This window comes from Acanthochromis polyacanthus, chromosome 18, assembly GCF_021347895.1.
Source record: "Acanthochromis polyacanthus isolate Apoly-LR-REF ecotype Palm Island chromosome 18, KAUST_Apoly_ChrSc, whole genome shotgun sequence".
Lineage (NCBI taxonomy): Eukaryota > Metazoa > Chordata > Actinopteri > Pomacentridae > Acanthochromis > Acanthochromis polyacanthus.
This window is the reverse complement of record NC_067130.1, coordinates 2,706,966-2,729,990: the sequence shown is the minus strand read 5'-3', so window position 1 is coordinate 2,729,990 and position 23,025 is coordinate 2,706,966. Positions and strand designations below refer to the sequence as shown.

The 23,025-nt window shown below is 38.1% G+C and overlaps 1 protein-coding gene across 1 annotated transcript in view; it reads right to left on the bottom strand.

Annotated features, from left to right (window-relative positions):
• Window positions 1-975: 975 nt before the first annotated feature.
• LOC127530767 (cytochrome c oxidase subunit 3-like) overlaps window positions 976-23,025 on the bottom strand; it is a 199,887-nt gene continuing 177,837 nt past the window's right edge. The window contains exon 2 of the mRNA XM_051938108.1: window positions 976-5,052. Within this exon, the coding sequence (XP_051794068.1) occupies window positions 3,324-4,232 (909 nt within the window). The 5' untranslated portion in view covers window positions 4,233-5,052 and the 3' untranslated portion in view covers window positions 976-3,323. The remainder of the gene's footprint in view (window positions 5,053-23,025) is intronic.

Below are 23,025 nucleotides of genomic sequence, written 5' to 3'. Positions count from 1 at the left end.
CACTGCAAATTTCCCAACTGTGGGATTAATAGAGGCTCATTTTTACCTATTTCTGGCCAAATATTGTCAAGATTCAAGGTCTTTATTTATCACAAACACATTTATACATAGTATAATGTGCAGTGAAATCACTGTGCACCTGTTTTAGACCGAAACATTAAGAATAATAAGAATACAGAATAAAAATACACAAAAAATAAGCATACATATGTGATTATATACATGTATAGATAGAATTAAGCAAAGTAAATATAAATAAAAGTGTCAAATAGCACATATAAGCTCTCATAAATCAACTGTTATTATTATTTCTCTTTTTACATCACTCTTTGATTTTTAAATGTAAATACTAGATATTTTACACCTTATTTCTTCAGGATTTGCATATTAATTGCACGTTCTTTTGCACATTAGTCTTCTTAAATGTAACATGTGCGAGCTAGCAGATACCTTAGATATCCCCAAGGGGATACATAAAGCATCTATCAATAGCTATCAATTGCAATTAGGCATGTCCAACAATATCGGCCCGATACTGGCATAAAAACGTAATATCTGTCAATATTGTTATCTTTTTTTTAAAATGAAAACTGATAAAATAATGCCTGGATTTTGCCGGCATTTACCGACTCATAGAGGGAGGGAGAGTGTGACCTGTTGAGACAACTAAAAGAAATACATTAATGGCATTTTTTCCAAAACTTAAATAGTTTTCTTATTTTGCACAGATGGTGTTTACATTTGGACATCTGAGAATGCATCCAATGGGGCATCAGAATAAAATAAGGCATGATGTGTTAATTCCACCACAGGAGATATGTGATGTTACCTAGAATTAGTTAAATAGCCCACATTTATCGGTATCGGTTGATATCGGAATCAGATATTGAGAATTGAACGATATTGGTTCTTGGCAAAAAAGCCAATATCAGACGTCTGTAGTTGAGGACACAGAAAACTGAAAACTGAACGTAACTTTCGATATTTCCTCAAACTTTGCTCATCATGTCGTTGTGTTTACTTTTGGCTCAGCTGTGTTTGGTTTCCTCTCGTGTACGGCTCAGTGGCAGAACGACTGCTTCACCTATAAATCACTCCAGTCTGCTGCAGGTGGGCGTGCTGACGTACGAGCACGCACCGACGCCTGTGTGTGCGTGTGCAGGCCGCCTATACGTCTGAGCGTGCATCTGTGTGTGTGTGGGCGTGTAATCCTACAAGCGGATGCAATTTGCATCTTCTATCTGAGCGTGCTCAGGTATTTGCATGTTGATCTCATTTCCATGGTTACGAGAGGAAGGAGGGCAGAGCGATGACAGGAACAGACTGAGAGCAAAAAACAGAGACAAACAGACAGAGCTCTAAAACTCTTTAAAAGTGGGTTAATGGTGTGAGTTATGGTCGGAGACGCACAAACACATGGATCTGTGTTTCTCAGGGGTTTCAAATGTTGTAAATCTGATTTATTTTGACGAATCTTCCCAGATAAAACTGATGACACCAGAAGCTGCTTGTTTCCAGTCAGTATGAACTCATGGGAACTTCTCAGTGTTTGCTGTGTGTCATGTTTTCTTGCTGACACGCTAAAAATGAGACCATCTGGATTCAGAAAAGCCAAACCTCAATAAAGGAACTGTGGCTCTGAGACAACGACAGATATATGAGCTAACTGGAGCTTCTTGCATGACTTCAGAATGTTGCAGGTTGTTTTGATTTTGCAGGATACATAAGAATGTGTCATTTAAACAGACAAAAAAGTATCTGGAATTCAAATTTTTTGAATATTTTCCACACTTAAATGTTTAGGATTACCAAACGCATTTAACTATTAGCCAAAGATAACCAAAGTGAACAGAAAATGCAGCTTTTAAATGATGATTTAATGTTTTAAGGGATAAAAGCTATCAAAACCCACCTGGCCCTGTGTGAAAAAGTAATTGCTCCCCTTGCTAAATCATGAATTAACTGTAAATCGCATTTTTTGGAAAGCGGGCTCAATTTCACTGATTACACCCACACCTGATGATCTCCAGAACTGTTCAGTAAAGAAATCCCTTCAGTAGAACCTGTTGAAGTCGACCAAAAGATGTAAAAAAGCTGCAACAAAATGTCGCGATCCAAAAAAATATCAAGAACAACTGACGTCTATCAGTCTGGAAAAGGTTAAAAAGCCATTTCTGAAGCTTTAGGACTCCAGAGAACCACGGTGAGAACCATCATCTAGAAATGCAGAGAACGTGGAACAGTGGAGAACACCACCAGGAGTGGACCAACGACCAACATTATCACAGCAGCACAGAGATGACTCATCCAGGAGGTCACAAAGGAACCGAAGAGAACATCTAAAGACCTGCAGGCCTCCCTTGGCTAAGTTAAGGTCAGTGTTCAGGACTCAACAATATGGAGGAGTCCAGGCAAATATGGATCCATGGCAGAGTTCCAAGGAGAAAACCACTGCTGACCAAAGAGAACCAAAAGGAAACGAACATCTGAACGATTCTCAAGAGTTCTGGGAGAATGTTCTACTGACTGACGAGACGAAAGTGGAACTTTTTGGAAGGTGTGTGTCTCGTTCCATCTGGAAAAAGAACATCATACCTATACTCAATCATGGTGGTGGTGTGATGGTCTGAGGACCTGGATGACTTGCTGGGATTGATGGAACCGTGAATTCTGATCTCTAGCAGAAGATCCTGAAGGAGGACGTTTGGCCATCAGTTCCTGACCTCAAGCTGAAGCTCGGTTGGGTTCTGCAGCAGGACAACGATCCAAAACACACCAGCAAGTCAACATCTGAATGAACTAAAGAAACTAAATGAAGGTTTTGGAGTGGCCTAGTCAAAGTCTGGACTAGAATCTGACTGAAATGCTGGCAGGACCTTAAAAAGGCCGTTCATGCTGGAAAACCTTCCAGTGATGCTGCAGGAGCCAATGAGTGCTACGTTAGGGTGTTCCGCCTGGATCATGGTCAACTGTGACCATCTGAGACGAAGAATGTTGGACTACAACTGTTTGGAGCAATAAATGCACAGATTATTGGAACGCCACCTTTTGTCTTTTGTATTGTTTTGCACAACAAAGTCATGTAAAAAATTATTATTCCACCCTTGTTTTTTCAGGTTCTTGTTCATTTTAATGGCGAGTACCACTAAAGGTATTTTACCTGAAGAATACAATGAACACAACAAAAATGCAGCTGATTCCATCATACTTTTTGTCCTATTTGACATGATGGAGCTGAAATGCATTCCCAGCATATATAAGAGGACATTTAATGTCTCTTCAGGGATGAATCCAGTTTTCAGTTGATGTCCACTCCAGACAACTTACTGGTTAGAAGGAAGCCTGGAGAAGCTACAAACCAGACCGTCTGCCCCTACAGTAAAACATGGGGGTGGATCAGTGACCATCTGGGGTAGTTTCAGTCTACAGGGCAAATGCAATTGTGTGAAACGACAAAAAGAAGGTACAAAATGACAAAAACAAGACACAAAATGACAAAAATGAGACACAAAATGACAAAAAACAAAACATAAATGACAAAAAGGAGACACAAAATGATAAAAAAAAACAAGACATATATGACAAAAAGGAGACACAAAATGAGAGAAAATGACAAAAACGAGACACAGAACGACAAAAACATGACATAACGACAAAAACAAGACACAAAATGACAAAAATGAGACATAAAATGACAAAATCGAGACACAGAACGACAAAAACATGACATAACGACAAAAACGAGACACAAAACGACAAAAACATGACATAACGACAAAAACAAGACACAAAATGACAAAAATGAGACACAAAATGACAAAAAAACAAAACATAAATGACAAAAAGGTGACACAAAATGATAAAAAAACAAGACATAAATGACAAAAAGGAGACACAAAATGATAAAAAACAAGACATAAATGACAAAAAGGAGACACAAAATGACAAAAATGAGACACAAAATGAGAGAAAATGACAAAATCGAGACATAAAACGACTAAAAGAAGACACAAAATTAAAAAACGAGACACAAAATTACAAAATCGAGACACAAAACGACAAAAACATGACATAACGACAAAAACGAGACACAAAACGACAAAAACATGACATAACGACAAAAACGAGACACAAACGACAAAAATGAGACACAAAATGACAAAAATGGGACAAAATGACAAAAACGAGACACCAGTTGACAAGAAATGGAATAAAAACGATGCTCCAGTCATTTTTTCCACGGCTGTATATGCTTTGTCCAAATAATCAGTGCAGAACAGTCAGATTTGGGACTCTATGATGCTCAACGTGCATCATGTAGTACACGAGCTCTGCAGCAAGAATAAATCATGAATGAAAGGAGAGCGAATGTTCAGACGGAGAGGTGAGAGAAGGCGAGATGGAAGACAGCGACGGGCAGAACGGAGGAGATAAAAGACGACAAAGGGGGAGGTTTTCGGACCGTCTTCCCCAAATCAGCACACATGCAGACCACATGCTGCATTACTATCAACCCCTAAACAATGCCTCCAACATGGGGCTGCTGCCGTAGCAACAAGGGAGGGCGGAGACAGCAGGCGGGGGACTGCGATGGGATTGGCTGGAGAGAGACTCTGCGCTGATGTCATCCCTCCCTCCCTCTCCCCTCTCGTCCGTCCATTCATCCCCTCACATCACATCCCTGCTGCATGCCGTCATCCGTCAATACAGTGGATGGGAGGCAGAGGGAGGGTATTTTGGTAAACATCCATCTCCCCCCTCTCTGTATTTACTCCGTCGTCCTCCGTCGTCCATCAGCCTGTCCATTTAGTCTCTCTTGCTGTCTGTAATGTCACTTTATTTTTGCTTATTTACAAGCTCTCTGCACAAACACCACAGATGTAGTAGAGGTTTATCCATCCTCTGCTTGTCCCTGTGCATGGGATCATTTAAGCCATGGGTGTCCAACATGAGGTCCGTGGGCCAAAAGTGGTCCTCCAGAGGGTCCAATTCGGCCCTCAAAGTGTAAAAACTACAGAGAAGACATTAACTGCAGATTGTAAATTAGTAAAACTATAAATTTAAAATCATTTATAGATCATGACAAGTTGTTTTGATCATAAAATAAAATACTAGATTGTTCATTGTTCTTTTTGTCTCCTTTTTTGTCTTGTTTTTGTATTTTTTCTCTGAGTTTTGTAATTTTTTGTCCATTTTTTGTTGCTTTGTAACTTTTTTTGTCAAATTTTTGCTCTCTTTTTGTTTGCTTCATGTTGTTTTTCTCTTTTGTCTGACTTTTATTGCTTTCGTCATAAAGTAAAACACTATATCGTTCAGTTCCAGGTGACTAAATGTTGTGTTCCTTTGTAGACACTCTGTGATCTGGAAGTTGTGATGTGGAAATGATAAACTGAGGCTGAATGTCGCTTAAATTGAACTTATTTTTCTTAAGAAACCTGATAATGTTTAGTAAAAAGATAATTCTTTAAATGTGAACATTTTCAGAATGTACATTTCTATGCTAAAACAAAGTAACCATGAGGAGTTGTGGTTATTTATAGGTTATTATGCTGTGGTTTTACTGGTCACTGGAGATCAAACTGGGCTGAATGTGGAACCTGAACTAAGATGAGTTTGACACCCCTGCTTTAAGCTCTTTTAAAGAATAATATGGACAGCCCAGATGTATACTGTCTGATGCATGCAAGTAAAACAAAAAACGTCCCAGTGTGACAGCAAAGTGACAACAGCATGGAGAGATTTACAGCCGAGCCTCAGCAGAGATCCAGCAGCTCGTCCATCACAGGCCGACTCCTCCTGTCCACACGTCAAAACGTCCTTGAGGACGACACCCAGCACCAGCTGCAATCGAGCTTTTACGATACGGTCGACACAGCTGGACACGAATCACATTAGAGTTTAAGAAAAGATACTTATTCAGACTTCATCTTTGCAGGTTCCTTTGCTTAGCATAAAGCAAGAAGAAGTAAAGCCAACCCGGCTCCATCTAAAATGATGTCCTTGGGGTTTTATGGTGGGAGGTTCTGTGTTTTAGGAATTCTTTAATAGGTACAGCTACTTTAAGCCAGGGGCGTCAAACTCATTTTAGTTGAAGGAACACATTCAGCCCAGTCTGATGTCAAATAAACAAAATAGTATTTTACTTTATGATCAAAATGACAAAAGTCAGACAAAAAACAACAACAAAAACAACACAAAATATGACAAAAATTAGACACAAAATGACAGAAGAACAATCTAGTATTTTACTTTATGATCAAAACAACTTGTCATGGTCTAGAAAGGATTTTAAATTTATAGTTTTACTAATTTACAATCTGCAGTTAATGTCTTCTCTGTGATTTTTACACTTTGAGGGCCGGATTGGACCCTCTGGAGGACCACTTTTGGCCCACAGGCCTCATGTTGGACACCCCTGGTTTAAGCGGTCATAGCAGATATTTTTCAAAAAGCTGAGTCGTGCCTTTAAATGTCTTCTAACAGCTAATATGTACTTTAGTTGGATTATTGAACCCCTACAGTCCATGTGATGAAGGTCCGGTCATCCATAGTGGTGCTGTGAGCTGCCAGACTGAAAATCCTGCATATAGGGAATGGAGAGTCAACAAGGCATATTTTATACGTAAAATAAAAAACAACACACATGCAGCTGTGTATGTGTGTGTGTGTGTGCGTGTGATGCATGTGTACACACTCTAAATCTGTCCCTCTCTAATCCTGTAATCCAGCGGTTAAGCTCTGACTGAGTGCTGCTACGTTTTCATGAATGAGTTTGTGTCGTTTGTCATGTGTTTGTGTCCTGACAGAGAGCGAGAGGCCAAAAAAAACAAAACAGCAGAATGAAACATGTGAGAGAGAAATGAAGAGATGAGGAAGAAAAACACAGTAAATAAAAAGCAGAGGGCGGTGGAGGGAGGCGGGATGAGTTCAGCTGCAGGAAGTGGGCGAGTGGCGTGGACGGGGTCGATGCTCCGTTTGGAGATGATCTATATTTTCTCTTGTTGATGCTCCTGAAACTCAACGATGAGTTATCACTGCTGGCAAGCATCAGTGACAGTATAAAAATAATTACTTGCTGGTGGTAAAAACAGAAATAAACTATATTTGTCTCTGCTATTTTGCTTGTCTGTCAAACAGATCAAAATGACTCAGAGGGTACTGGATGAAGAAGGGAAGATGGTACCGTGGACCTGTTTATATATACAGTATATATACAGTATACAAATAAATAAGACAGGAAATGACTGAAGCAAGACACAAAACAACAAAAATGAGACAGAAAACAGCAAAAGCAAGACACAAAATGACAAAAACAAGACACAAAAGATAAAAACAAGACATAACAACAAAAAGGAGGCATTAAATGACAAAAACATGACATAAAACAACAAAAACAAGACACAAAAGATAAAAACAAGACATAAAAAGAAGACATTAAATGACAAAAACATGACATAAAACAACAAAAACAAGACACAAAAGATAAAAGCAAGACACAAAATGACAAAAACAAGATACAAAAGATAAAAACAAGACATAATAACAAAAATAAGACATTAAATGACAAAAACATGACATAAAACAACAAAAACAAGACACAAAAGATAAAAACAAGACACAAAATGACAAAAACAAGACACAAAAGATAAAAACAAGACATGACAACAAAAAGAAGACATAAAATGACAAAAACAAGACACAAAAGATAAAAAGACACAAAATGACAAAAACAAGACGCAAAAGGACAAAAACAAGACATAAAATGACAAAAACAAGACACAAAAGATAAAAACAAGACACAAAAGATAAAAACAAGACACAAAATGACAAAAACAAGACGCAAAAGGACAAAAACAAGACACAAAATGACAAAAACAAGACACAAAATGACAAAAAGAAGACATATAACAACAAAAAGAAGACATAAAATGACAAAAACAAGACACAAAACAACAAAAATGAGACAGAAAACAGCAAAACCAAGACACAAAATGACAAAAACAAGACACAAAAGATAAAAACAAGACACAAAAGATAAAAACAAGACGCAAAAGGACAAAAACAAGACACAAAATGACAAAAACAAGACACAAAATGACAAAAAGAAGACATATAACAACAAAAAGAAGACATAAAATGACAAAAACAAGACACAAAACAACAAAAATGAGACAGAAAACAGCAAAACCAAGACACAAAATGACAAAAACAAGACACAAAACGATAAAACAAGACACAAAATGACAAAAATTAGACATATAACAACAAAAAGAAGACATTAAATGACAAAAACATGACATAAAACAACAAAACCAAGACACAAAATGACAAAAACAAGATGCAAAAGGACAAAAACAAGACACAAAATGACAAAAACAAGACACTAAAGATAAAAACAAGACACAAAATGACAAAAACAAGACACTAAAGATAAAAACAAGACACAAAATGACAAAAATAAGACATTTAACAACAAAAAGAAGACATATAATGACAAAAACAAGATACAAAGCAACAAAAATGAGACAGAAAACAGCAAAAACAAGACACAAAATGACAAAAACAAGACACAAAATGACAAAAACAAGACAAAATGACAAAAACAAGATGCAAAAGGACAAAAACAAGACACAAAATGACAAAAACAAGACAAAATGACAAAAACAAGATGCAAAAGGACAAAAACAAGACACAAAATGACAAAAACAAGACACTAAAGATAAAAACAAGACACAAAATGACAAAAATAAGACATATAACAACAAAAAGAAGACACAAAATGACAAAAACAAGATACAAAGCAACAAAAATGAGACAGAAAAAAGCAAAAACAAGACACAAAATGACAAAAACAAGACACAAAATGACAAAAACAAGATGCAAAAGGACAAAAACAAGACACAAAATGACAAAAACAAGACACTAAAGATAAAAACAAGACACAAAATGACAAAAATAAGACATATAACAACAAAAAGAAGACACAAAATGACCAAAACAAGACGCAAAACGACAGAAACAAGACGTAAAACAACAAAAACAAGACACAAAATGACAAAAACAAGACACAGAATGACAAAAAAGAAGACATATAACAACAAAAAGAAGACATAAAATGACAAAAACAAGATTTAAATTTCATTTTGACAGTTTTATTAGAGATTCAGTTTGGTCATCAGGGGTGTGGGACAAGAGAAAAATGGCATTTTGGTGGGAACTCCAGACTTATTTGGTATTTTAAAAATATTTTCAAACATTATTTTCTCCTAGTTTTTTTAAGATTTGGTCTCAGGACAAGAACAGCTCTTATTCTGCTCCACGCTGACAGTCCAGATGCCCGTTTATGCTACTTTAACGTGGTTTTTATGCTGTTATCTGTGAAGGTCGTGTGTTTCTTCGGTTCCTTTATGATGCAGTTTAATGCTGAAATGCTTTTCATGGGTTTTTGGGGTCGATGTCATGTTTGTCCAGAGTTTGTTTGTGGAGACTGTGTCGGTTAATGAGTAATTCATCTAACAGGACACACACACACACACACACACACACACACACACACACACACACACACACACACACACACACACACGTGCCTCGTGGCCTGTTTACTTCCCCAACTGGTCTTATTTGTCCGTTGTGTCGCAAACTTCTTCCTTAGCCTTGAGCGTCTGACACAGATAAGCGTCAGTTTGTGGGAAACAAATGTTTATTTTTGTTGATTTTCAGGAAAGTCAATAAAGGATAACATTTATTTTGGTGCCCGAGCAAGAAGAGACCCTTATTGTGACATCACAATAGGAAAAGCACAAAAAAACAAGTCATACTAGAAGCAAAAAATACAGACAACAGAAGACAGAAAGGCGGGAGTGTTGAAATAATTCCCATTAAAGCTCAACGATTTTAAACTCCATATATCTGTGTTTCAACACTTTACCACAGTTTTCCAAAACTCTTTCTGTAAATTAAACTCTGCAGTGTGAATAAATCCATAAAAGTCTTACAGAAAAAGTGCATCCCATAAAGCAGGGGTGTCCAACATGAGGCCCGTGGTCCAAAAGTGGTCCTCCAGAGGGTCCAATCCGGCCCTCAAAGTGCAAAAATTCCAGAGAAGACATTAACTGCAGATTGTAAATTAGTAAAACTATACATTTTAAAGTAATTTCGAGGCCATGACAAGTTGTTTTGATCAGAAAGTAAAATACTAGATTGTTTGTTGTTCTTTTGTCGCTTTGTGTTTCATTTCTGTAATATTTTGTTTTGTTTTTGTTGTTTTTTGTCAGATTTTTTTTCACTTGTCTCATCTTTTTGACATTTTGTGTGTTCTTTTTGTTTGCTTGTGTTTTTTGTCTTCTTTTTGTCATTTTGTGTTTCGCTTTTTTCATTGCATTAAGCATCATTTTTGTCGTCCTGTTTTTTTTGTGCTTTTTTTGTAGTTTTATTTTTCACTTTTGTCATTTTTGGTCTTGTTTTTGTCGTTTGTCTCATTTTTCTGGTTGGTTTGTAACTTTTTTGTCTAATTTTTGACTTGTTTTAGTTTTGTTTCCTGTCATTTGCTTCATTTTTTGTCTTTTTTTTCCAGCTTTTGTCGTTTTGCGTCTCGTCTGTGTCACTTTGTGTCTCATTTTTGTAATTTTTTTGCCCCGTTTTTTAAAATGTTTTGTAAAAAGATAATTCCTTAAATGTGAACTTTTTCAGAATGCAGGATTAGGAGTTGTGGTTACTTATAGGTTATTATTCTGTAGTTTCACTGGAGATCAAACTGGGTTGAATGTGGAACCTGAACTAGAATGAGTTTCGCATCATCCCATAAAGCCCGGCTTTGCTTTTCATATAGAATTGTTTTTGTGCTGAAGAATCCAAAAGAAGAGAGTGTGAATCATGCAGCTTTTCCCTTCGGCCTCCATCCCTTCCTCTCTCTCTCACACAGAAACTTTTTCTTCATTCAAATCTCTCTGGGTGCTTTGAATAGTCAAAGCAGCTCAGGATGAAACAGTGAGCTCATATTCAAACTTATTCAACATCTGCACCTCCGGGGTTCACGTGAGGAGCAGAAAAACACACACCTACAACGTTCAAACTGCACCACTAATACAAATATTGTTTTAGTTAATGAGAACAGGAGAGTTCATGAGGAAGCTTCCTGTCATAAATACTGTCCTGCGGTTCGGGTTCGAGTCCATCCTGGTGCTTTAATATTCTGGATATAATAATAACAGAGGCTGGTGCTGAGGAGTTTACAGACAGCTGGGATGCACAAAGTGTGACGAGACGTCATGAAACAAAACCCAGCAGCTTTTCCATGTTAAAGTCTGTCTGAAGTACATATAGAGTCATGGAATAAAAGATTTTTTGTCATTTTGTGTCTTGTTTTTGTTGTTTTGCTCATTTTTGTCGTTCTGTGTCTCATATTTGTCTATATCAGGGGTCGGCAACCTTTAACACTCAAAGAGCCATTTCGACTGGTTTCTGTAGGGGCAGACAGTCTGGTTTGGAGCTTCTCCAGGCTTCCTCCTAACCAGTAAGTTGTCTGGAATGGACATCAACTGAAAACTGGATTCATCCCTGAAGGGAACCTTAGCCCAATCATCAACAGTCCAATCCTTGTGATCCCAGCAGAGAGTAACGGGCTTTCCTCTGCCTTTCCTTGATGAAGGGCTTCTTCCTGTCCTGTGTGACTTCAGACCAGCTTCAACAAGTCGCTTTCCAACTGTCCTTTCAGAACAAGTCACATTTCTCCACAGTGTCCACTCATTTTTAAGGTCCCTGGAGGTCTGAGGACGATTCCTGATGCACAAATGTTTTATGTACGCAAAAGTTAAAGATAAAATAAAAACAATATCAACTCACTGAGGGCTTTTTGTCAAAAATATAATGCAGTACTCCAAAGTGAATAAAGCTCGGCTGCTCGGTGTGTTTGTGAATGAACGAGTGACTGAATGAAGACTGAGGCGGATTATCTGTAGGTCAAAAGCAGGCAGGACGAAACCATGACTCGTGTGTGTGTGTGTGTTTGTCCGACATGTGGTGGTGTAAGCAGAACAGACACGGGGATTAAAGACAGGAAACAGACCGCCGTTGAAACCCTTTTACCTCATCTGCACTCAAACACACAACATTCAGCCCGTTAGCGAAGCGCACCGTCAATCCGGGATGTAAAAAATTACACGAACACGCACCGAAGAGTGACACACAACCCGGCGGGGCGCTTCTCCGTTGTGTGGCAAAGGTGCGTCCGACCTGACATGCGTGTTGACGTCATCAGTCTGTCATGTTTTTGTTTGAGATGCTGTGACAGAGCCAGAAACTGTGGTTACTAAGGCAACGAGCAGGGCAAATACGAGTGGCGATGACAGGTACAGACGCACAAACACACATATATACCTACACACACACACACACACACACACACACACACACACACACACACACACACACACACACACACACACACACAGGCCTCTCAAACACACGTGCATATAGAGAGAAGTTGATTGAACTCGTGGTGACCTGAGCATCGTCCTTTTTCTCTTTCTCTGTTGGTTTCTTCAGTAAACAACGTGAAGGGCAGCTGACTGGTGGAGGGTACGGGGGAGGAGGGGGAGACAGGAGATGAATGGGGGAGGAATGAGAGGAAGCAGAGTGTCCTTGTTAATGTGACATGGTCACATTTAAGTGATTGAATTTCCTCTGTGTGTGTGTGTGAGTGCAGTGAGTCAATTGCCCAACTGCTTGACAGCCGACATGACTGGAGTGACACAACAACACACTGACACACCGAATCCGTCCCTCGCTGCCTGATGGAGGCTCATGAAGAAACCCGGGGCTCGAAGGTGAAATCACAACACAAGGCAGCTGAATCACGCAATGTGTTGTATGTCGCAACTTTTATCAAACTCTCTGCTCGCTTCCTTCTTGACTGTTTCGTCTAGTTTCTGGAGACGATATCTGAGATGCTGATTGTTCTCAAACTTAAGTAAAACCTCGTGGACCAGAAATCCTTTTCACATCTGAATCTCCACTGTGGGTTGACTGCGTTGTCTCTTTTTTGACTCTTTTCCACCTGGGTCATTTACAACTTCGACCATTTTACTGCCGTCTGCAGTGTGGGAGGACATAGTGGAACGTTTTCACCGACACATCCTGCAAACAAATCCAATGCTACGATGCGCTTTCCCCACATGTAAACGCGCCGCATCTGAAAATCGCCAGCTTGGGGAGTACAAACTTTCTCTTTTATTACAAAAACAGTGTTTCCGAAAGCATTTGAGGCGAGAAATAAGCAGTACAGCAGCTGAATCTGTCCTCTTTTAGTTCACTGACGGCTAGTTTAGACGAAAGTTTCGCGATGCGTTGAATCTCCGTACGCTGCATCGAATTAAATCAAGTCTACTTCATGCAGATAAGTTGCGGCCCACTCCTGGTAAACATACCGGATCACAGCTCAAAACGCAACACAACTGGACCAGCATGCGATATTTGCATTTCACATACGCAATGAATGAGATGGGGGAAATTGCTTGACCTAGTGGACACGTACCTTACTCGGGACTCGAAGGTGTAATGCTGTGTGTCGCAACTTTTGACGAACTCTCTGCTCGCTTCCTTCTTGATTGTTTCGTCTAGTTTCTGGAGACAAAATCTGAGATGCTGATTGTTCCCAAACTTAACTTAAACCTTGAGGAGTCTCATGGAGGAGCTGGAACCAGAAAACCTTTTCACATCGACTGTTTTCCACCTGGGTGATCTATAACTTCGACCATGTTACTACCGTCTACACTGTGGGAGGACATAGTGGAACGTTTTCATCGACACTTCCTGCAAACAAATCCAACGCTACATCTCCACTACATGTGTTTTTCCTGCATGTAAAGGCGCTGCATCTGAGAATCTTCTGCTTTGTGGGCATGTCTTTGAGGTGTTCACACTCCTGCCGACATTCTTCTTCAACTATTCTGCCCCTGATTGGACAAATGCATCGACTCAGGTCTCAGTCGCAACTTTCTTTCTCGTTACAAAAACAGCTAAAAGTGTTTCTGAATGCATTTGAGGTGAGAAATAATCTGTGCAGTACTTGAATCTGTCCTGGTTTTAGTTCACCTACGGCTAGTTTAGACGTTTGATGAAAGTTTTGCGATGCATCGGACCTCCACAACAAATTTGCATAAAGTAGAAGTCGAGTTTATTTTATGCAAGGGAGCTGCGGGGAAACACACCGGATCACAGCTAGAAATGCACCGCAACCGGACCAGCATGCAACACGGTGCGTTTCACATAGACAATAAATGGGACGTGGGAAACCATCCATCCCCGTTAGCAGTTCATTAGCAAGACTTAAGCGCATGTGTCTAACTGAAGCTTCATAATTAGGTTTAACTACTGCTAAAGGAGAAACACAAGCTTATAAAACAATATTATGAAATGATAAGCAAATATAAGAGCACATATCTGGTCACAGTTCTCATAAGAATACACTATTTTTACACGTTATATATGTCTGATGACCAATTCCATCACCAACTTCATTAATAAACGTTTACACAACCATATTAAAGTCTATGATAGACCATCTATCAGTTTTTACTAGCTATCTAACTGTATTTACTGAATCTAAAGAGCCTCACCAACATTGTTATTTTTACATCAACATCTTGCCAACTTAAAAATGATACAAGGCAGGTGGAGGAATTAGACGTGCAGCTTGAAGATTAGCCGTCTGAATCCTTGCGACGATAAAAATACTAAGAAGATGGAGGCGAGAGCTGCACAACCACGGCTCTGATGCAAGCGTCTTATTTTTAATACTATGAATCAATGTTTTCACGCATACTGCCAAGAAAATAAGAAAAAAACAACACAGCAGTGTTTACAGGGCATCTGCACCTACACTTTGAATCATCGCAGAGAAGAAGAATCAATAGAGAAGTTACTGGCAGCGAAAAGGCCTCAAACATCCACACTTACAGCTATGTTCAAGCTATAAAAATAAGGAATTATAATGTGCAACTATGAGGTAAATAACTTTTCTACTCCTTTAGTTATTCCACTTAAAACTACACACCTGTCTCTAACCTTTCTTTTATATCTAAGGTTTAGAGAAAAATGGTCTGTTGATATTTGGTATAAACCTAAGTTATGAACTTATTGCCTTATAAAAGATAGGTACAGTGTGGAACCTTATGTTAAGTATAATTTAAGTAAAAAACAGAGATCCCTGTGTGCACAGCTACGTTCAGGAACATTACCAATAACTTTAGAGACTGGGAGGTTTAATGCTACTCCAGAGGAGGAAAGACTTTGTTTGCTGTGTAAATTAGAGAATGAGGTTGAGAATGAGGTTCACTTTGTGTTTTACTGTCCTGTATATGAAGATGTAAGAGAGGTGTTTTTCAGTAAGATGTCCTCTGTTTATTTTTATTTCTTTTGGATGGATGACCATGAAAAACTAGAGTTATGTTTTAGAAGAGGAATTTTTTTCATGGCAGAATTTATTTGCCAGGCCTGTGATAAAAGGCAACATATTTTGTTTAAGGATTGAGTAACAGGATATTGTGATGTTTTGGATGTATTCTGCTGCAATGCGGGTATATTGGTGTCTCATGAGGGTTGGGGGGCTGCTCAGTGGTCTAGTGGTTAGCACTTTGGCCTTGCAGCAAGAAGATCCCCGGTTCAAATCCCGGCCTGGGCCTGGGATCTTTCTGCATGGAGTTTGCATGTTCTCCCTGTGCATGCGTGGGTTTTCTCCGGGTACTCCGGCTTCCTCCCACAGTCCAAAAACATGCTGAGGTTAATTGGTTACTCTAAATTGTCCATAGGTGTGAATGTGAGTGTGATTGTGTGTCTGTATATGTAGCCCTGTGACAGACTGGTGACCTGTCCAGGGTGTCCCCTGCCTTCACCTGAGTCAGCTGGGATAGACTCCAGCACCCCCCATGACCCTAGTGAGGATACAGCGGTGTATAGAGAATGGATGGATGGATGAGAGTTGGGCACATTTTTGTGCATGACACGAAAATAAAGAAAGAAATCAATCAATCAACCAACCAAGATTATTGAAAAAGTTGCATTTAACCAGCTTAACAACTTTTGGAATGAAAGCGCAACTCTTGACAAATGTCAGTGAGGCTTCAGACCACATCACAGCACCGAGACAGCGCTGGTCAAAGTGTTAAACGTGTCAAACTTCTAACTTCTAATTTCGCTGGATTTTGGTGGATTCTTTTCTGAATGTTATTAAAGATTTTTTCCATCAAAAAATGTTCAAAAATTTCCCAAAAATGATGAAAATGTGGACATCAGAAGCTTCACTCTGAAAATATTTTTTCTCCCAAACTTTAAAACGGGTCAGTTTGACTCGCAGGACGACACGAGGATTAAAACCACCGACCAAGCTGGTAACCTTGGACTGTAAACACACTCAGATTTGACGTTCATCTCTAGTAGACTGGATTACTGAAATGGTATTTTAACTGAACTTCCCAAAAAGACCATTAAGTAGCTCCAGCTCATCCAGAACGCTGCTGTTACAGTTTTAATCAGGACTAAGAGATCTGAACACATCACACTGCTTCTACAATCTCCACACCGGCTTCCAGTCAGCCACAGGATAGATTTTAAAACCCTACTGATGGTTTATAAATCCCAGAATACACCTGTGATCTGTTCAGAGAATACAAACCTAACAGGACTCTTAGATCCACAGACTCAGGTCTATTCCAGGTCAGAGTCTGGACTGAACATGGAGAAGCAGCATTTAGCTGTTCTGCTGCAAACAAGTGGAACAAACTGCCAGAGGAGATTAAACGTTCACCAGATGCAGACACTTTTAAATCCAGGTTAAAAACATTTCTATTCTCATGCGTCTTTGGATGAAATCTGTCCAAACCATCTGCACCTCAGTGTAATGCTCTAAATGTTTTCTGTAAATCACTTTGAATTGTCTCGGACATGAAGGGTGGATGCAGATAAACTCGCCTTGCTTCTACAGGGACTGATGAACTAAAAGTGAAATACTGGCTTCATGTTAATATGCAGATACATTATCTCTAATTTCATTGTACACTATCATTGTGCAATGACTTTTTAATTCAGTTTTTAAGGTTGTTTAGGTGCATGTTTCCGTGTAAATGATATACTGAGCGGTGAGCCATTTTAAGACAATCTCATGGAAAACTTTCTTCTTAACTTTCTTTAACCCTCGTGTCGTCCTGCAGGTCAAACTGACCCGGTTTAAAGTGTGGGAAAAATATATTTTCACAGTGAAACTTCTGATGTCCACATTTTCAACATTTTGGGAAATGTTTGAACATTTTTTAGTGGAAAAATAAAATGTTAAAAATGTTTTGAAATTTGCTGGATTTTGGTTGATTTTTTTTGTGAATGTTCTTAAAGAAAAAATGAGAACTTTTACTGATATTTAAGTAATCACTTTAGATATTTTGAGGATTTTTTTGAAACATTTTTACTCATTTTTTGAAAATATTTACAAGAATTTTCTTGCTAAAGTTGCTTAAATTTTAAGGGAAATTATTGGAATTTTCTTCTTTCTTCTTTTGCAAATTTTCAGAAATTTGGGGAAAATTTTTTGCTGAATTTTTGGATTTTTTTTTTGAGACAAGGAAGCAGTATTTTTGGTGCCCATAAATGAAGACACCAGGAGGGTAAAGGCAGACGTACCTACAGAGGTGGACAGAGTAGCCAAAAAATCGTACTCAAGTAAGAGTAATGTTACTTCAGAATAATATTGCTCAAGTAGAAGTCAAAAGTAGTCATTGAAAAATTACTCAAGTAAGAGTAAAAAGTATTTGGTGGAAAGACTACTCAAGTACTGAAAGTACTGAGTAACTGTTTGACTGTAATGTCTGATTTATATCTTTAGAAATGATGTGATCAGACAGACAAAAATTTAAAATAATGTGCAAATTCTGGTATTTCCAAATAATAAAATAAAAAATAGCAAAATTAAATAACATCTTTAAAAAATGCCGAGTTCAGGCACAAGAAACACAAATGTCCAAATCTTGGTTTTTCATGGCATACAGCCAGTCAAACAGTTACTCAGTACTTTCAATACCTGAGTAATTTTTGAATGACTACTTTTTACTTCTACTTGAGCAATATTATTCTGAAACATTACTCTGACTTGAGTACGGTTTTTTGGCTATCCACCTCTGTGTACCTGTGAGCTTTATTTGTGCTGATGCACTTTTGAACTGGACTTTCCTGCCAGAGAGCAAACAGACGACGACAAATCCACTCCACTGGTCACACTGCAGGTTCCAGTAACCTCACATCGTCTGAAAATCACATTTTCATTCTGTTTAATCTAATTGTACGCCGCTCTTTCCCCCCTCCCCCAATAATAACTCCCAAGCAGACCGCTAAACAGCATTATTTTTTAGATGTGAGGGTCGAGCCACATTTACTGGACCTCTCAGCTAATCTCATTGTGTTGTGGCTGATATGACATGATATTTTGCTCTTTTAAAGCTCACTGCGTTATCCACTCTGACTACTCGTTGTCTGCTCCTGCCCTTAGCTTTAACCTGCTGTCTGTAAATACGTGCCCCTCGGTAAAGACTGACTTTTGGACCATATTTACACGAGCACCGGGCTGCTGGATGCAGGACGTTACATAATTTGGAGGGCAGACCCAATTCCAGGAGCCAAAGATAGTTAGAGAGATGTTATCTTTTAAAGACGAAGCTCTTTAAGTCTGTTTTCGTCCCGCTAACCGGCACTCGTTCTCACTGCGGGGGAAACGTTTCCTCTTTCAAAACGTTTCCCATGAATTATGCCTCGGCGTTGAGCTCTAATGGAACCCAAAAACCCGCGGTTGCCTGGAAACACTTGTAATGTTTTGGTCTAATTCGATGTCTTCTGCTGGGAATGATTCCCATCTAGGTTTCTCTTAAAGTTCATGTTGTTCATCATGTTCAGGATGATGCTAGTGTGGGCAGTTTGCTGATTACATCTTCAGATCTTGATATCAAACCCCCAAAGGAAGAAGATTCACTGGAACTCACAGCCTTCCTCCTACTCAGACCATCAGCACAACTCTAAAAATATGTTTTCTTTTCTCTTTTTTTTTGCATAAATGTGTCAGAACAGAGACCAGACTTTCATTGTAGCTCCCAGTGTTGACAAACATCTCCTCTCACACTCTAAACGGAATAAATTTTGAGGAAAAAAAACACAAAGAAACATTCAAAAATGCTAGAATAGTCTAGGATCTTTAAAGCACTTATTCCCAATTCAATACCACATGATTTCTTACAATCTTAAGGCTGAAATTCCACCATAAATGGGTCAATATATAATTCTGGGAGTTTTTGTAACAAATTTAATTTGTCATTCTGGAATAATTTTCTGTAATTATGGATCATTTTCAAGTCATTCTGGACAAGTTTTGAGTCATTTTTTAACAAGGTTAATGTCAGCTTGGATCTTTTCTCATCATTTTTAAACATTTTTGCATCTTTGGGATAATTTTCGAGTCATTTAGGACAAATTTCATGTCATTCTGGAGTAATTTTCTGTAATTATGGATTATTTTCAAGTTATTCTGGACAAGTTTTAAGGCATTTTGGACAATTTTCTTGTTATTTTCAACAACTTTTATGTCAGCTTGACTCTTTTCTCATCATTTGGATCATTTTTGTGTCTTTGGGATAATTTTTGAGCCATTTAGGGCAAATTTCATGTCATTCTGGACTAAATTTCTGTAATTATGGATCATTTTCAAGTCATTTCTGGCCAATTTTTGAGTCATTTTGGACTCACGTTGTTATTATCATCGTGTTTTATGTCTTTCCTGTTTCATGGTAACTATAATGAATGAATCTAGTGAAGTCGGTCCACTCATACAGCTCTGTTTATCATTACAGCACTTATATAATCAGGTCTGCCCACTTTGTTTCTGACTAATAATAATAAATATGAGCCTTCCTGGTGGGCCACAATAAAACCAGTCGCTTTAGTGATACATGACCATCATAAAAACACTTGAAATCTATGATGTAACATTCAAAAAGCTACATTTTTCCTGTTGCATCCGGCCTCACTGTGAATCTTAAATGAAAGCCAGAGTTCAGTAGGTGTATATGACGGTCAGGAGTTAGAGAAGTGTGCTGACCTCTTAATTCAAACTGCGTGAGTGCTGCCAAAGCCGTAACAGAAACAGGCCGGCTATTGTTGTCTCCATATCTGAGCGTGTTTGGCAGCAGCTTTCCTAACAGCTGAGGATAAACATGCTTTCCTCGGAGCTCTCTAACACCCAGCTAACGCCACAGATTGAGGCTAAGAATGCAGAGTGTGTCTGGATGGATGCTCGCTCACGGTGACGCACGCCGGAGGTTTTACAGACGATATACAAAACTATCAGCCACTAAAAATAAAAAGCAGAGCATCACTGCTTCAAATACACTAAAACAGAAGTCTTAATTACTGGATTATAAATGTTTTATGAGGAACTTCAGTCTGACTTTGAGCTGCTCCTTCATATTAGATAGATGGATGGATGGATGGATGGATGGATGGATGGATGGATGGATAGATAGATAGAATCTGCATTTTCTACCGATGCCTATAGATATTTGCCCATAACCATATATAAAATGTTTTCATAATTTATTTAAGTTCATAAAAATATTATATGTATAAAATAAATAAGAAATAAATATAACAATAATATAAATAAATATAATATAATATATAAATAATATAAAAATGACAATAAAAGATAAATAATAATATTCTAAATTATTTATTATTAATAATAATAATAATATAAAAATCACTAATACTCACGAATCGTATCTACATAAGTTTTAATATATTTTTATGGTCTTAAACTTGAATTTAACAGTTTTGTCAATTAAATAGAAAGAAAATATTCGTAAAAATTTATCAGTAAGGCATTAACAGCATTTTTATGTTCATATTGTACATCTGACATGTAAATTTCTGGTCAAATTCTACTGATGTTTTAGTAAAAGTGCAGAAAAACTCCATTAAAACCTTTATTTCCCCACAGTGTTCTTCATATTAAAGGAACATGTCGTCCAGCGCTGTAACTCTGATATGTTTCCAGTAGTTCCCTCCTCCTCTGCTTCTTCCCAAACGGACGTCACCGGGGACGGAGCCATTACCCCGACAGCTAAAAACAGGTCAAGTGTTGTTCCGTGATGTTGAAATTAATGATTGCCGTCCCAGAGAGACGAGAGGGAGGCGGTGGAGGGAACACGAGAGGAGCTGGAGTGTTTAAAGGGTTTACAGACAGAGGGGAGGAAGTTTTTACTCCACTGGATCCACGTTCCTCTCAGAGCGGTTCATCATCATGGAACAACACTTGATTTTAATTCTGAAATTATAATGAGAGTCACAAGAGGACCAAAGTGGTTCCTGAAATAGTTTTCATGTGTTATTTCAAGCACCTGGATGGAAAAAGACTAAAAGGAGCTGCTTAAATGAACAATAATCAACTCTGCAGATCTTTTCATTGTGTGTGATTGAAGCGAAAAGATCTTTACTAAATAACATTAGACTGTGGAAAAGCTGTAGAAATGGTGGACAAGATTTTTCAGGTAAATGTTGGTATTAAGTATCCTTTATTATGTATATATATTATTTTTGCTATTTTATATATATATATATATATATTCTAAAAAATAAAATATAACAATTAAAAGTTGTTTTAATCATAAGCTAAAACAGTAGATTGTTGTTTTGTCATTTTGTGTTTCATTTTTGTAATATTTTGGTTTTTTTTTTGTCTGACTTTTGTCGTTTTGAGTTTCCTTTTTGTCTCACTTGTGTTTTTTGTCTTATTTTTGTCATTTTGTGTTTCGCTTTATTCGTTGCTTTGTGCATCGTTTGTGTTGTTTTGCATTTTTTTGTTTCGCTTGAGTTGTTTTTCTGCTTTTTTTTGGTCATTTTTTCTCGCTTCTATCATGTTTTGTCTCGTTTTTATCGTTTGTTTTGTCGCTGTGTAACTTTTTTGTGAAATTTTTTGCCTCTTTTGTGGTTTGTTTTGTGTCGTTTGTCTCATTTTTGTTGTTTTTTGTCTTGTTTTTATTATTATTTTGCATCTCATTTTTGTAATATTGTGTCTTGTTTTTGTCTTGTTTTTATTATTATTTTGCGTCTCATTTTTGTAAAATTGTGTCTTGTTTTTGTTGTTTTTTTTTGTGCCTTTTTTAAAGTAAAATCCTACATCATTCAGTTCCAGGTGACTAAATGTCGTGTTCCTTTGTAGACACTCTGATCTGGAAGTTGTGCTGTATAAATGATAAACTGAGGCTGAATGTTGATGAAACTGAACTTATTTTTCTGAAGAAACTTCAGGTTGTTCAGGATGTTTTCTTAAAAGATAATTCCTTAAATGTGAACATTTTCAGAACGTATTTTTTGCACTAAAACAAAGGAAACATTAGCAGTTGTGGATATTTATCGGTTATTATTCTATGGTTTTACTGGTCACTGGGGATCAAATTAGGCTGAATCTGGAACCTGAGCTAGAATGAGTTTGACATTTCTGATCTACATGCTTGTCTGATTTCCGTGCGGTCAGCTGAGGACTATACATTCATCAAATCCCTCGACAAGTTGCAGGAAGTTCATTAATATTCCATGACGCTGAGCGGAAACACAGCTGAGTATAATCGGCAGCTACCTGACCACTTCTCAGCTCCGATCAGACGCTCTCTCATCTGCAGATACGAGGACGAGTCGCTGCGATAAACGATAATAAACTGGTATTTGGCGGAGTGCTCCTGAGGGCTCCCTGGTGGATTGGAGTGGAAGCAGCGAGGTTCAGCAGCAGAGGGAAGATAAATGAGACAATTAAACAGTGCTTGATGGCACCTCAGTGACTAATGGCTTCCCCTTCCTGCCTGTCTGAGCACAGACAAACACAATAGTAAGCAGAGCAGGGTGTGTGTGTGTGTGTGTGTGTGTGTGTGTGTGTGTGTGTGTGTGTGTGTGTGTGTGTGTGTGTGTGTGTGTGTGTGTGTGTGTGTGTGTGTGTGTGTG